This window comes from Gorilla gorilla, chromosome 20 (genome assembly GCF_029281585.2).
Source record: "Gorilla gorilla gorilla isolate KB3781 chromosome 20, NHGRI_mGorGor1-v2.1_pri, whole genome shotgun sequence".
Lineage (NCBI taxonomy): Eukaryota > Metazoa > Chordata > Mammalia > Primates > Hominidae > Gorilla > Gorilla gorilla.
Genome location: NC_073244.2, coordinates 9,737,067 through 9,752,275, shown reverse-complemented (window position 1 = coordinate 9,752,275; position 15,209 = coordinate 9,737,067). Strand labels below are relative to the sequence as shown.

Below are 15,209 nucleotides of genomic sequence, written 5' to 3'. Positions count from 1 at the left end.
TCGCTGCAACCTCCACCTCCTGGGTTCAAGCAATTCTCCTGCACCAGCCTCCCGAGTAGCTGGGATTACAGGCATGTGCTACCAGGCCTGGCTAACTTTTGTATTTTTAGTAGAGACGGGGTTTCACCATGTTGCCCAGGCTGGTCTTGAACTCCTACCTCAAGTGATCTGCCCGCCTTGGCTGCCCAAGCTGTTGGGATTATGGGCGTGAGCCACCACACCTGGCCAACCCATTGTACGTTGAAAATGTAAATAAAAAATATAAAGGCTGGCTTGTGGCTCATGTCTGTAATCGCAGCACTTTGAGAGGCTGAGGCCGGCGGATCACAGATATTGAGACCATCCTGGCCAACATGGTGAAACCCTGCGTCTACTAAAAATACAAAAATCAGCTGGGAGTGGTGGCGTGCACCTGTATTCCCAGCTACTCGGGAGGCTGAGGCAGGAGAATCGCTTGAACCCAGGAGGCAGAGGTTGCAGTGAGCCCAGATCTCACCACTGCACTCCAGCCTGGACGATAGAAGGAGACTGTCTCAAAAAAAAAAAAAAAAAAAGGCCGGGCAAGGTGGCTCATGCCTGTAACCCCAGCACTTTGGGAGGCTGAGGTGGGTGGATCATGAGGTCAGGAGATCGAGACCATCCTGGCTAACACGGTGAAACCCTGTCTCTACTAACAAATACAAAAAATTAGCTGGGCATGGTGACGGGCGCCTGTAGTCCCAGCTATTCGGGAGGCTGAGGCAGGAGAATGGCGTGAACCTGGGAGGTGGAGCTTGCAGTGAGCCGAGATTGTGCCAGTGTACTCCAGTCTGGGTGACAGAGCGAGACTCCGTCTCAAAATAATAATAAAAAATGAATTTAGGCCGGGCGCAATGGCTCACGCCTGTAATCCCAGCACTTTGGAAAGCTGAGGTGCCGGACCACCTGAGCTTAGGAGTTCGAGACCAGCCTGGGCAACATGGTGAAACCCCGTCTCTACTAAAAATACAAAAATTAGCCGGGCGTGGTGATGGGCACCTGTAATCCCAGCTACTTGGGAGGCTGAGGCACGAGAATCGTTTGAACCCGGGAGGTGGAGGTTGCAGTGAGCTGGATACCGCCGCTGCACTCCTGCCTGGGTGACAGAGTGAGACCCTGTCTCAAAAAGTAAAATTAAAAAAAAGAAACCTGATACCTCCCAGTGTTGTCAGTTGGCACATACTATATCTCAATAAAATGCTTGCTGTTACTATTCTCTATTTTGAGACGAAGAAGGACCCTGTGAATGACAACCCCAGATTGACCTCATTTGCATTTTAAGTATTTAGAATGTGGGCAACAGTTTTCAGTGGAGGAAATTGCCACATAGGGACTAAAGCAGTCCCAGGGTCCACTCCAGGAGCTGCTATGCGCGCTCAGCCACAGGTGAGCCATCCATTCGCCCAACCGGTGCTCCAGGAAGGCAGGAAGCGGGATGCAGGGCTTCAGCTTCGCTTCTCGCAGCTTCAGCACCAGGGTCAGAGGAGAGGCGGGCGGGGCGATGAAGGGACCGGAAGTCGGCCTTTTTTCCGTCCGCTTGGCTAGCGTCGACTGCAGCCAATGAAGTCAGGGATGGCGAGTGTTCAGCCAATGGTGAGGCTGCATCCGGGTGTGGGTGCCGAAAAGGCAGCTGGGGGCGGGACGTCGAGGTGCGGCACGGGCAGCGGGCGGACCGGCCAATAGGCGGCGGGGTTCGTTTCCCGGGGGTGGGCACTGGCGGGCGCGGTGACGTCGGCGCAGGCGCGTCGCGGCGGCAGGGGCGCGAGGCTTCTGGAGGAGGTGGCGGTGGCCAGCGCGGCGGCGCCGGCCCTGGGCTTCGGGCTGTGGCGGGTAAAGAGCGGGCTCGGGCCGAGGCTGGAGGGCTGGGTGGGGCCAGGGCGGCGCTCCGGGGGCCCGCGGAGGACGAGGGAGGGAGAGAATCTGAGGAGCTGGTAGGTTTGGGGACCCATCTGGGTGACCGGGCCGGGGAAAGGGCTCGGCCGGGCGTGCGAGGGGCGTAGCGGCCCCAGGGATGCTGGAGCGGAGCCATAGGGATGGGCAAGGCCTTGGGGGCGGGGGGAGGTTCTGCAAAGGGAGCCACTGGGGTCTGCCTAGGGGCTTGTGCGGAGATTGCGGGCGAGAGGGGGCAGAGGACGGTGGAGGAGACTCAGATGGGGCCCTTTTTGGAGGCCCTTTTTGGGGGGTAGGGGAGACGGCGGTTGGGGGACTTTGATACATGGAGCGTGGAGGAAGAGGTTAATCTTGGGAGGACAGTGGAGGTCAGCGGGGGAGGGAGGCAAACTGGGCTTTCAGGAGCGTGGAAGGCGTCGTCCGGTTCCTGGAAAATTCAGAATTGGAGGGAGTCAGAGATGGTTAGGGGTGGGCGGGGGTGTTCCATCGATGAGGGTCTTAAGAGACCTGCCGACGTCAAGGACAAGGAGGGGTTAAGGTAGTAACTTGGGAATTTTGATCGGAATGGCAGCACTTTGGGAGGCCTGGGACGATCGCTTGAGCCTTGGAGTTCCAGGCTGCAGTGAGCCATGATTGCACCACTGCACTCCAGCCAGAGCGACAGAGCGAGGCTCCTTCTCAAAACAACAACAACAACAAAAGAAGTAGACTTGAGAACTTCGTTAAGACATTGGCCAGGGAGTAAGGTAGCCCTGGGATTTGAGGTTGAGGAGAACGTGCAGGAATGGTGGGGGATTTTGGCTGAGCAGGTTGAGAGAAGTCTAGGAGTGAGAGGCAAAAAAAGACGCAGGCAGCGTCAGGGAAATCAGAATTATGTGTCTGGAGAGAGTTTTGCGGGGTGAAGGTGGCCCAGTGGGGCTGTTACCAACCTTTTGAGTGGTTATGGGGCTCTAAGAGGTGACATGACAGGACCCAGCCCAGTAAACACAGCACCCCTTTTTGTCGAGTTTGGAGCTTCAGAGTGGAGAGGTGGGAGGCTTGTGTTTGCTGGACAGATCTGTCCATTAATCTAGGAGAAAAGGGTGGTGTCTCAGTTCCTCACTTCTGTCTTTCCCTGTCTTCTCCAGGGTTGCCATTAGGGGACTCCTGAGGTCCTATCTCCAGGCTGCGGTGACTGCACTTTCCCTGGAGTGGAAGCTGCTGGAAGGTGGACCAGCCGCCATGTCCACGTTCAGGCAGGAGGACGTGGAGGACCATTATGAGATGGGGGAGGAGCTGGGCAGGTGAGCTGTCTGCCCGCACGGCTGGGCTCCAGAGATAGGAGAGAGGCGCTGTGGGGTTTTCTGAACAGCAACTCTCCTTTCCTGTTCTTTATCCTGTATGCCGAGAAGGAATGAGTCAGTATCATGCGGTGGGGGAACGAATTTGGGCCCGTGGAGTCAGACAGCCCCGGCTGTGAATTCCTGCTTGGGAATCCTCTGTATGTTTCTTGTGGGGAGAAAAGTAATTGAGCCGTTACAGCAGCCAAGACCGTGCCTGGCATGGGGCACCAGAGCAACAGATGCCAGCTGCTTTTGTTATTAAAAGATCTGTCTTCTGCCTGGGCAACATAGCAAGACTCCATCTCTACAAAAAATAAAAATGAAAAAAAATTAACCAGGTGTGGTAGCTCATGACTGTAGTCCCAGCTACTAGGGAAGCTGAGACGGGAGGATGGCTTGAGCCCAGGAGTTGGAGGAGGCTGCAGTGAGCTATGATCGTGCCACTGCACTGTAGCCTGGGCAACAGAGTGAAACCCCATTTATTTAAAAAAAAAATTCTCCCTGTGTTAATCCTCTTTTGTGGGAGGCACTTTAGTTTTTTTGCCCAGCTCTTGGATGTTTAAAGTGGGGGGAGGGAGGGGCGTGTCTCCCAGCTGGGCCCAAACCTCGGTCAATTGTTTAACATGCTTGTGGGAAAAAGCAGAGGTTTCCTCTTCCAGGGAGGCAGCTGATTTCCTGCCTGTCTGGGCCTTGGAGGGTCCCCCTGGGGCCCCGCCCCCTCCAGACTAGCCGGGCACCACTAGGCCCTGCCTCCTTTTGTAGAGCCTCCAGCCTTATTTGGTGAGTTTGCTACTGGCCAGCCTCCCTGGAGCCGCCCCGTGATGTCACCAGAAGGGAATGTAAATAAGTGAGCTCTGTGTCAGGCTAGGGAGAGTGCTGCAGGCTCTTTTGGGATCCTGAGGTCCCTCCTTCAGGAATTTCCTCCTTAATGGCAGAGAAGGCATGCTCCCTCCTCCCGCTTCTCATGCTTCAGTGTTGACTCCTCCTGCTAGGGGTCGTTTGGCAAAAGTCAGCAAAATTCAGCCAAATTGATTATGTCTATTTCTTTTAACTCGCCGATTTCACCTCTAGGAATTAATTCATTGGAAAACTGTACATACATGGATGGAATGACTTAAGACTGGGGTAGTTGCTAGAACGTTTACCAGAATAACAGCCTTTTTTTTTTTCCTTGACACTATCTCATTCTGTCGCCCAGGCTGGAGTGCAGTGATGCGATCTCGGCTCACTGCAGCCTCGGCCTCCAGCCTAGCCTCCCAAGTAGCTGGGATTACAGGAGCCCGCCACCACCCCTGGCTAATTTTTGTATTTTTAGTAGAGACAAGATTTCACCATGTTGGCCAGGCTGGTCTCGAACTACTGACCTCAGGTGATTCACCTGCCTTGGCCTCCCAAAGTGCTGGGATTACAGGCGTGAACCACTGCACCCCGCTGGGAACAGCAGCCTCTTAAATGGCCTTCCCCAAACCACTGCATCAGGGCTGGAATAGGATGCAGCTTGTAAAAAGAACCAGGCAGGGCCAGGTGCGGCGGCTTCCGCCTGTAATTCTAGCACTTTGGGAGGCCGAGGCGGGAGGATCGCTTGAGCCCAGGACTTCAAGACTAGCCTGGGCAACATAAGTTGACCCCCATCTCTCAAACAAACAGAAATTCATAATTTAAAAAAAAGTATTTAGCCTTCTGTTTTTGCCGTGAAGCCTTGGAGGTCTGGTGTGTATTTCATGTCGCAGTTTTTCTCGGGACTGGCCACACCTCACGGGTTTGACAGCTCTGGGTGGCCAGTGTCTGCTGTTCTGATGGCACTGCTTCAGGTAGTGGTCTGGAACATTCTCAGAGATACATGAAGTGCAAGATGAAGGTCCAGAATGTAGCAATTTTTTTTTTGTTTGTTTGAGACGTTGTCTGGCTCTGTTGCCCAGACTGGAGTGCAGTGGTGCCATCTTGGCTCACTGCAATCTCCGCCTCCCGGGTTCAAGCGATTCTCCTGCTTCAGCCTTCCAAGTAGCTGGAATTGCAGGCGCCCGCCAACGTGCTCAGCTAATTTTTGTATTTTTAGTAGAGACGGGGTTTTGCCATGTTGGCCAGGCTGGATGTGAACTCCTGACCTCAAATGATCTGCCTGCCTCTGCCTCCCAAAGTGCTGGGATTACAGGCGTGAGCCACTGTGCCCGGCTTCCCAGCCCGCATTTTTAAACATCATGAACCCTATCAGTAGAAATCGTCGGTGTGTAGGCCACGCTTGGGTCGTTGTCTGGGTTGTGGCAGGCACTTAGGAAGTGGTTTGGGAGTGACACCTGAGACCATCACTGAGGAGGGCTTGCTGTGCCCCCACCTGCGCTGGGGGCTGGGGAAGTTACAGAGAAGCGGAGAGGGTGGGCTCGGCTCTTGGGGAGTTTCTTTCCCGGCTGGGGAGATGAGGCATCTTTCACGTCCCGCAGAGGAACTGAGAGCCTGCCGGTGGCCTTGCCTCTAAGGAGCAAGTCTGTGGCCAGCGAGACCGGGGGCTGTCTGCAGGTGGGCGGCTGTGGTCTGCTGTTGCTGAGGGAGGACTCACTGGCAGAACCTGAAATCCCGTTGGCAATAGCAAAACAGGGAAAGGCGTGGTTTACAGAACCAGGTTGTCCAGGTGTGCAGCAGCCGCAGGTGTGACTGGGTGCTGGTGCATATGGTGCCCTGTGTCCCCGGGGCCGAAGTCCACTCCAGCGTGGAGGAGGCGCCCTGGCAGAGTGAATGACGGGGCTTATGTGCCACCCGCAGCGCCTGGTGGCTCCCCTCTCCTGGCCTGGTCTGTTCTTAGGCAGCCTTCTTAGGTAGCCTTCTACGTGGTGGCCCCTGCCGCGAGCCCGGATCCAAGCCCAGCAGAGGGAGAGAGAGATCCTCTTCCCAGCAGGCGTTCAGAGCCCTGTGGACTGGACCGGTCTCTTTGGGCTGGAAGGTGTGGTTTTCTGCTTGCCCAGGTCCAGTCGTGTCCCCTTCCACCCCTTTCCTGGGCCACTGAGTCCCACAGACTGAGAGTGAGCAGCGAAGGCTGCCCCGGGACAGCTGGGTCTGTTAGCAGGAGACAGGGTGGAGCCGGGAGGTAGGCACGCAGGAAGCCGGTACCCAGCACCAGGTGTCCGCTTCCTGTTAGAGCACCTGGGCTCTGGAGCCTGCAGCACCTGCTTTGAAGGTTTGAATCCTCCCACCACTGACTGACTGCATGACCTTGGGCTAGTCGCTTTCCTTTTCTCAGCCTTGGTTTCTTTAAAATGTGGATACTGGCCAGATGTAGCGGCTCCACCTGTACTGCCAACACTTGGGGAGGGGGAGTGGGAGGATCTCTTGAGGCCAGGAGTTCCGAACCAGCCTGGGCAATACGGCAAGACCCTGTCTCTACAAAAAATAAATAAATCAGGTGTGGTAGTATGTTCCTGTAGTCCCACCTACTTGGGAGGGATCGCTTGAGCCCAGGAGTTCGAGACCAGCATGGGCAACATAGTGAGACCTCATCCTTACAGAAAGAAAAAAAAAATTTAATTGGGTGTGGTGGTGTGTGCTTGTAGTCCCAGCTGCTTGAGAGGCTGAGGCAGGAGGATTGCCCGAGCCCAGGAGGTCAAGGCTGCAGTGAGCCATGATTGAACCACTGCACTCCAGCCTGAGCAACAGAGCCAGACCCTGTCTCAAGACAAAACAAAACAAAAACAAACAAACAAAAAAAGCGGGTCTGGCACTTGCCTTGCACTTTTTATTTTTTTGAGGCAGGATCTTGCTACGTTGCCCAGGCTGGAGTACAGTGGCACGATCTCAGTACACTGCAACCTCTGCCTCCTGGGTTCAAGCGATTCCTGCCTCAGCCTCCCAAGTAGATGGGATTACAGGCGCCCGCCACCACGCCCAGCTAATTTTTTGTATTTTTAGTAGAGACAGGGTTTCACCATGTTGGCCAGGCTGCTCTTGAACTCCTCAGCTCAAGTCATCTGCCCTCCTTGAACTCCCAAAGTGCTGGGATTACAGGCGTGAGCCACCGCGCCTGGCCCCCTCAGTTCCCTCTTGATACGCATTGAACTGTTCATTCTTTCACTTTTCAAAAATACGCCGGTGCCATGGTGTTAACGTGTGGCTCTGCACTCGCCTCCACACACCTGCTGGGCATAGCCCTGGGAGGGGTGGGAACGCTGCGTCTGATGGTGCGGGGCGCTAAGGAATTGCTCTCTGAGAAGGCGCAGAGTCTGCACCCCCGCAGTGGCCGGCTCATGTCCTTCAATGTGCCTGGTGCAGGGCCGCGCCCAAGAGGAGCAAGTGGAGGTGACGGGGAGCCAGCCACCCCCACTTACTCCCTCAGCCTCCTCCACCCCCACTCTCTCCCTCCCCCTCCTCCAGCGGCCAGTTTGCGATCGTGCGGAAGTGCCGGCAGAAGGGCACGGGCAAGGAGTACGCAGCCAAGTTCATCAAGAAGCGCCGCCTGTCATCCAGCCGGCGTGGGGTGAGCCGGGAGGAGATCGAGCGGGAGGTGAACATCCTGCGGGAGATCCGGCACCCCAACATCATCACCCTGCACGACATCTTCGAGAACAAGACGGACGTGGTCCTCATCCTGGAGCTGGTCTCTGGCGGGGAGCTCTTTGACTTCCTGGCGGAGAAGGAGTCGCTGACGGAGGACGAGGCCACCCAGTTCCTCAAGCAGATCCTGGACGGTGTTCACTACCTGCACTCTAAGCGCATCGCACACTTTGACCTGAAGGTGAGCCCTGTGGGGCCGGCCTGGCCAGTGTGGGGGTGGGGATGGGGCGGGGAAGAGCCTGGAAGGCACATCCTGCGCGTGGGGGTGAGGTGGGGGGAGCGTGGGGGTGAGGTGGGGGGAGCGTGGGGGTGAGGTGGGGGGAGTGTGGGGGTGAGGTTTGGGGAGCGTGGGGGTGAGGTTGGGGGAGCGTGGGGGTGAGGTGGGGGGAGCGTGGGGGTGAGGTGGGGGGAGCGTGGGGGTGAGGTGGGGGGAGCGTGGGGGTGAGGTGGGGGGAGCGTGGGGGTGAGGTGGGGGGAGCGTGGGGGTGAGGTTTGGGGAGCGTGGGGGTGAGGTTGGGGGAGCGTGGGGGTGAGGTTGGGGGAGCGTGGGGGTGAGGGTTGGGGAGGCCTGTGCTTCCCCTGCTGAGCCTCCTCCCACCCCAGCCGGAAAACATCATGCTGCTGGACAAGAACGTGCCCAACCCACGAATCAAGCTCATCGACTTCGGCATCGCGCACAAGATCGAGGCGGGGAACGAGTTCAAGAACATCTTCGGCACCCCGGAGTTTGTGGGTGAGGCCCTGTCCAGTAGGCAGCCCCGGCCTGGGGAGGGTGGTCTGGGGCTGCCTGCTGGGCGTGGGGTGGGTCATGCCCGGTGCTGGGTGCCGCGTCCTCGGCCCTGAAGCCACCCCTCTTGGGCCCGGCATTGCGGGAGGTCTGGGCCTCCATTTGGTGCAGCCCCGCCGTCCTACCCGTCTGGCCCTGAGGGCCAGCTCTGCCGCATTCATGCCCCCAAGGGCTGCGACATGTGAGAACCTTGACCCCATGCCTGTGTCTTGAGCCTCTTCCTTGGCCAGCATGTCCCCAGTGCCTGACCCACATCTCCCTGTTCTGCAGCCCCAGAGATTGTGAACTATGAGCCGCTGGGCCTGGAGGCGGACATGTGGTGAGTGTACCACCTGCTCCCGCCGGGGCTCCCTGCTGTCCTGGAGCGCAGGCCAGTGCTGCAGCTGGGGATGAAGCGGGGCCTTGCTGCTGTTGGGGTATGGGGGGACTGTTGCCCTAGAACAGGGGCGCTGGACGCCACGGTCCTGGGAGGGTGGGCGGTCCCACGCTGCGCTGACCCTTGCCTCTTGTCTGTCCCCAGGAGCATCGGTGTCATCACCTACATCCTGTGAGTACCTGGCAGGGGCCCCCTCGGCTGTGCAACACAGCTGGCGTGGGTCCCCGGCTCCGTGTGTCTCATGCGGACGCCAGGGGTCCCCAGCCTGGCTGTGACCCATTGCGGGTGCTCAGGGGATACCGGGTGAACGGATGAGTGATTCTTTGTGGCTGCTGTCACAGAGGCTTCTGGAGAGTTCTGAAGGCAGGACACTCACAGAGCAGCTGAGCAGGCCCCGGGTTGGGGGTCGTGTGTGCTCCTGTCCCTCTGGCTGCTAGGGAGCCCAGCCTCCCCTCGAAGTGCAAGGAAGGGGTCTGACCCCATGCTGGGTTTTGGCTCCTGTCCCTGGGCCACACGTGGGCCTGCTGTTGTTTATTATTTCTATTTGTTGAGACGGGGTTTTACTCTCTTGCCCAGGCTGGAGTGCTGTCCTAGCTCACTGCAGCCTCCACCTCCCAGACTTAAGCGATCCTCCCACCTCAGCCTCCTGAGTACCTGGGACTACATGTGCACACAACCATGCTCCCATGGGAGCATGCGTGGCCTTTTTTTTTTTTTTTTTTTTTTTGATGAAGTTTCGCTCTTGTTGTCCAGGTTGGAGTGCAGTGGCGCGATCTCGGCTGCTCACTGCAACCCCCACCTCACAGGTTCAAGCGATTCTCCTGCCTCAGTCTCCTGAGTAGCTGGGATTACAGGTGCCTACCACCACGCCCGGCTAATTTTTGTATTTTTAGTAGAGACGGGGTTTCACCATGTTGATCAAGGCTGGTTTTGAACTCCTGACCTCAGGTGATCTGCCTGCCTCGGCTTCCCAAAGTGCTGGGATTACAGACGTGGGCCGCTGCGCCCAGCTGGCTAATTTTTTTTTGAGACAGAGTTTCGCTCTTGTTGCCCAGGCTGGATGGAGTGCCAAGGCCCCGTCTCAGCTCAGGCTCACTGCAACCTCTGCCTCCCGGGTTCAAGTGATTCCCATGCCTCAGCCTCCCGAGTAGCTGGGATTACAGGTGCCTGCCGCCATGCCTGGCTAATTATTTGTATTTTTAGTAGAGACAATGTTTCACCATATCGGTCAGGCTGGTCTTGAACTCCAGACCTCAAGTGATCCGGCCGCCTTGGCCTCCCAGAATGCTGGGATGACAGGTGTGAGCCACCGTGCCCAGCTGGCTAATTTTTAAAAGTTTTTGTAGAGGTGGAGTTTCACTATGTTGCCCAGCCATATTGAATGGGCATAGCTCATTCAGTAAGCAAGGAAATAAACAATGGCGTGGGCCCAGCCTGCTGTAGCGCATGAGCGGACCCAAAGGCTTCAGGAGATGGGCTAGACGGTTTGTATTCTTTTTAAATGTTCAGATAATTCAGACTTACAAAGGAGCAACAGAAACAGCACAGACGCCCCCTGCAGCTTCCTCCTCCTTCAGTTTACATTTTTCATGAACACGAACGTTATGAACACCAAGATGTTAGCCTTGGTGCTACGCTAATCACAAAAGTGCTAGATGGGCCAGGCGCGGTGGCTCACGCCTGTAATCTCAGCACTTTGGGAGGCTGAGGAGGGCAGATCATGAGGTCAGGAGATTGAGACCATCCTGGCTAACACGATGAAACCACGTCTCTACTAAAAATACAAAAATTAGCTGGGTGTGGCAGCGGGTGCCTGTAGTCCCAGCTACTCGGGAGGCTGAGGCAGGAGAATGGCGTGAATCCAGGAGATGGAGCTTGCAGTGAGCCGAGATCATGCCACTGCACTCCAGCCTGGGTGACAGAGCGAGACTCCGTCTCTAAAAAATTTAAAAAATTTAAAAAAGTGCCAGAGGTGGTTAGACACCCCCGTTTTCCACTCCTGTCCTCTCTGAGGTCCCCACACGGCATTTAGCCGTTCAGCTCCTTCGCCGCCTCCAGTCTGAGGCTGTTCCTCTGTCTGGCTTTCATGACCTTGAGTCTGACGAGCGCTCATGGGCCAGGTGTTTTGCAGAAGGCGTCTGAGTCCACGTTTAGTCCGGCGCGCTGTCACGATCAGACGATCAGACGGGGCTTCGGTGTCTCTGCTCAAAACCCCAGGGATGATGCTGTGTCACCCTGCCAGCGTCAGGCTGGGAGGCAGACGCTGTTGGAGCCTCTCGCTGCCGGGCTGTTGACCTTGATCCTTTGGCTAAGGTGTTGGCTTGGGCTCCCCACTGCAGTTACCCTCCCCTCGGCGTTACTGAGCACTGGGGGCTTTCGGGCTCTGTGTCTGCACAGATACTTCGAGTCTCCAAGGAGACTTCTGCCTGTTCATTTCTGCTGCTGTCGGTGGCGGGGTGGCGGGGTGGATTTTGAATGCCTCTTGGGTGGTGGCTGGGATCGTTGCAGGAAGGTTCTAAGGGCTCAGGAGTGTGAGTGGCCCAGGCACCTGCCGTCAGCCTGTCTTCTGTGCTCCGCCTGTCGTGGGCAGGACGGAGTTGGGGGCAGCCGGAGAGGCGGCGCGACCGTGGTGGGAGCCCAGGACCCCACTGAGCCCCACGCCTGTCTCGCAGCCTGAGCGGTGCATCCCCGTTCCTGGGCGAGACCAAGCAGGAGACGCTCACCAACATCTCAGCCGTGAACTACGACTTCGACGAGGAGTACTTCAGCAACACCAGCGAGCTGGCCAAGGACTTCATTCGCCGGCTGCTTGTCAAAGATCCCAAGTACGAGGGGCCGGCAGGGGGCACGGGGTGGGACATGGGACACAGGCCCACTCCACCCACGGAGGCTCCAGAGGACTCTCCTCCCAGCACCACCTCCCTGCGGCTGGGGATCAGACATTGCTTATCCCTTGGGCTGGAGAGAGTAAACTGATAAACTGATGGCCCAAGTTGGCCATTGCCGTGGTTTTTTTTTTTTTTTGAGACAGAGTCTTGCTCTGTCTCCCAGGCTGGAGTGCAGTGCAGTGGCGTGATCTCGGCTCACTGCAGCCTCTGCCTCCCGGGTTCAGGCTATTCTCCTGCGTTAGCCTCCCAAGTAGCTGGGATTATAGACACCTGCCACCACGCCTGGCTAATTTTTGTATTTTTAGTAGAGACGGGGCTTCACCATGTTGCCCAGGCTTGTCTTGAACTCCTGACCTCCAGTGATTTGCCTGCCTTGGCCTCCCAAAGTGCTGGGATTGCGGGCGTGAGACACCGTGTCTGGTTGCTTGCCGTGTTTTTAGCAAACTTTTAATTAGTTGCCGGTGTGTAAAATAAGGTTCCATGTAAAATTCCAGGTCACTTGTTTTGCTGTAAACACTTAGAATTCTGGCAGCGCTGAGCCCTCACTCGTAGGCCTCCCCGGGCCTCTCTGGCCGCCCAGTCCCTCTCTCGGGCGCCTGGGTTTGCGACTCCAGCCTGAGGTCTCAGCTCTCTCCACCACCCCCCAGAAAACCCCACCCTCCCTGCAGTACCCTTGTTCAGCTTCTGTGGTTGGCTGAGCAGAGGCTGGGGGGCGACTTTAGGGCTTTTGGGGGTCCTGGGAGTCAGTTGTTCACGGGAGGACGGGACAGATGGTGCGGGTGTAACTAACCAGAGCGGGGGGGTCTTCCAGGCGGAGAATGACCATTGCCCAGAGCCTGGAACATTCCTGGATTAAGGTAAGTGGGGAGGTGGGGGAGCTCCCCGGGCTTCCCGCCTTGGCCTTCTCGCTGGGGTCCGGGGGGCCTTCAGCATTTAAGGCTTGTGGATGTGACAACCCCCAGTGGCTGGGGAGGGTCCCCAGAGGAGTGAGCCTGGGTGGCGGGGGTTGGGTCCTGGGCGTGGGATGTCCAGCACCCGACAGACCTGGTGGCATCCTTGGCTGGTGTGTGTCCAACGGGGCTGAGACTCCCAGGGCCAGGGCCGCAGCGTTTTTCTCGAGTGAGCACTCTCGGGTTTGCGTCGGGCCGGGCAGTCTCCGTCACGAGGCGTTGACCGTGCTGCCGGATGAGCCCCTGAACCTCAGTTCACACTGGCAGGTGGGGGCTGGCGGGGCTGGGTGGCATCGCGGGGACCGCGCTCAGGCTTCCCTCCCTCCTAGGCGATCCGGCGGCGGAACGTGCGTGGTGAGGACAGCGGCCGCAAGCCCGAGCGGCGGCGCCTGAAGACCACGCGTCTGAAGGAGTACACCATCAAGTCGCACTCCAGCTTGCCGCCCAACAACAGCTACGCCGACTTCGAGCGCTTCTCCAAGGTGCTGGAGGAGGCGGCGGCCGCCGAGGAGGGCCTGCGCGAGCTGCAGCGCAGCCGGCGGCTCTGCCACGAGGACGTGGAGGCGCTGGCCGCCATCTACGAGGAGAAGGAGGCCTGGTACCGCGAGGAGAGCGACAGCCTGGGCCAGGACCTGCGGAAGCTACGGCAGGAGCTGCTCAAGACCGAGGCGCTCAAGCGGCAGGCGCAGGAGGAGGCCAGGGGCGCGCTGCTGGGGACCAGCGGCCTCAAGCGCCGCTTCAGCCGCCTGGAGAACCGCTACGAGGCGCTGGCCAAGCAAGTAGCCTCCGAGATGCGCTTCGTGCAGGACCTCGTGCGCGCCCTGGAGCAGGAGAAGCTGCAGGGCGTGGAGTGCGGGCTGCGCTAGGCGCAGTGGGGTGGGCCAGGCCCCAGGACAGCCGGAGCTCGGCCTGCGGTGGGGGCGCTTCCTGTGGACGCTGCGCCTCCCATCGGCCCGGTGCCTGTCCTTGCCCAGCGCCACCAGGCTGGAGGCGGAGTGGGAGGAGCTGGAGCCAGGCCCGTAAGTTCGCAGGCAGGGGTGGGTGTGGGACGCGGCTGCTTCTCTACACAGCCTCCACGCTGGCCTTCACCTTCACCCCTGCATCGTCGGTGACGCTGGGACCCTCCAGGCAGCGTGGCCTGTGGCGCCGTGAGGGTTGGGACCCAGGATGGGACCGGCCACCGAGGCGCAGAGGCGGCCCTAATGCAGCCCTGGTTCAGGCCCGGAGGAGGGTTTGCGGGCAGTTCGGCGGGGTGCTGCCCGTTGCTGCCATTAGCCCAGGAGGAGGTCGTGGGACGGGGAGGGTGGGATGGACGGCGGACAGGCAGTCCCCACGCTGCTGGGTGGCGCCGGGCTTGGTGGGGTCTTCCACTGTGTGTCGTCCTCGCCGAGGCCGGTCGCCCGGGTGTGGGGTCCCCTGCTGCGGACTCCTCCGCGAGCCCCATCGTCGCGCCTGTGCACGCCTAGGCAAGAGCGGCCCTCTGCAGCCAAGAGAAATAAAATACTGGCTTCCAGATACGCGGGTGTTGTGTGCCTCAGGCCTTGGCGGGGGACAGCCAGCCCTTGGCCACGGGGGATATGCCCTCCGGGACGTTCATGTTTCTCTCTGTGTTCTCTGCCTGCCGCTGTGCTCAGGAAGGAGACAAACCGGAGGGCCTCGCAGACCTCACGGTGTCCTGAGAGCTGCCGGATCTTGGTCTCAGCTGCCCCGGGTGTTTTGATTGCAATGAGGTGGAAGCTCCGGGCAGCTGAGGTGGATCAGAGGCGTTTCCTGTCCCCTTGCGCCTTACGGGATGTTGCTGCGTCCCACATGGGAGCCCCTGCCCCGTCTGGAGCCATATGCAGGTGGCCTTGGAGGGGGAGCGGCTCAGCTCAGCTGCTAGGGCTCACAGGTGGTTTCAGAGAGGGGCCCCGACCCTGCCCATCCTCCCTGGAGGAAGTTTTTTTGTTTTTTTTCCTGTTTTTTTGAGACCGAGTCTGGCCCTGTCGCCCAGGCTGGAGTGCAGTGGTGCGATCTTGGCTCACTGTAACCTCGGTCTCCTGGACTGAAGCGGGTCTCCTGTCTCAGCCTCCCAGGTGTCTGGGATTACAGGCATACACCACAACACGTGGCTAATTTTTTTTTTTTTGAGGTGGAGTTTTGCTCTTGTTGCCCAGGCTGGAGTGCAATGGTGTGGTCTTGGCTCACCGCAACCTCCGTCTCCCATGTTCAAGCGATTCTTCTGCCCCAGCCTCGCGAGTAGCTGGGTTTACAGGCATGCACCACCACACCGGGCTAATTTTGTATTTTTAGTAGAGGCAGGGTTTCACCATGTTGGTCATACTAGTCATGAACTCCCGACCTCAGGAGATCTGCCCGCCTCAGCCTCCCAAAGTGCTGGGATTACAGGCGTGAGCCACCGTGCCTGGCCGTAATTTTTGTATTTTTAATAGAGATGGG

The 15,209-nt window shown here is 58.3% G+C and overlaps 2 protein-coding genes across 2 annotated transcripts; one reads left to right on the top strand and one right to left on the bottom strand.

Moving 5' to 3' along the window:
* Positions 1–1,384: 1,384 nt before the first annotated feature.
* On the bottom strand, positions 1,385–3,036 carry LOC134757721 (uncharacterized). The gene is made up of 2 exons (XM_063701868.1): positions 2,838–3,036; positions 1,385–2,335 (listed from the first exon to the last, which is right to left on the bottom strand). The coding sequence occupies exon 2, from the start codon at positions 2,045–2,047 to the stop codon at positions 1,385–1,387; it is 663 nt and encodes a 220-aa protein (XP_063557938.1). The 5' UTR covers positions 2,048–2,335; positions 2,838–3,036.
* Positions 1,774–14,287, top strand: DAPK3 (death associated protein kinase 3). The gene is made up of 9 exons (XM_019015390.4): positions 1,774–1,848; positions 3,036–3,191; positions 7,590–7,950; positions 8,373–8,502; positions 8,827–8,875; positions 9,077–9,103; positions 11,605–11,757; positions 12,632–12,677; positions 13,100–14,287. The coding sequence occupies exons 2-9, from the start codon at positions 3,130–3,132 to the stop codon at positions 13,634–13,636; spliced, it is 1,365 nt and encodes a 454-aa protein (XP_018870935.1). The 5' UTR covers positions 1,774–1,848; positions 3,036–3,129; the 3' UTR covers positions 13,637–14,287.
* The last annotated feature ends 922 nt before the right edge of the window (positions 14,288–15,209 follow it).

Bases quoted from the DNA above. Each gene is read 5' to 3' on its own strand.
- DAPK3 (XM_019015390.4), top strand. From the start codon at position 3,130: ATGTCCACGTTCAGGCAGGAGGACGTGGAGGACCATTATGAGATGGGG. The intron at 8,876-9,076 runs GTGAGTGTACCA...GTCTGTCCCCAG, and splicing joins GGCCTGGAGGCGGACATGTG to GAGCATCGGTGTCATCACCT. The intron at 12,678-13,099 runs GTAAGTGGGGAG...CCTCCCTCCTAG, and splicing joins TGGAACATTCCTGGATTAAG to GCGATCCGGCGGCGGAACGT.
- LOC134757721 (XM_063701868.1), bottom strand. From the start codon at position 2,047: ATGGCTCCGCTCCAGCATCCCTGGGGCCGCTACGCCCCTCGCACGCCC.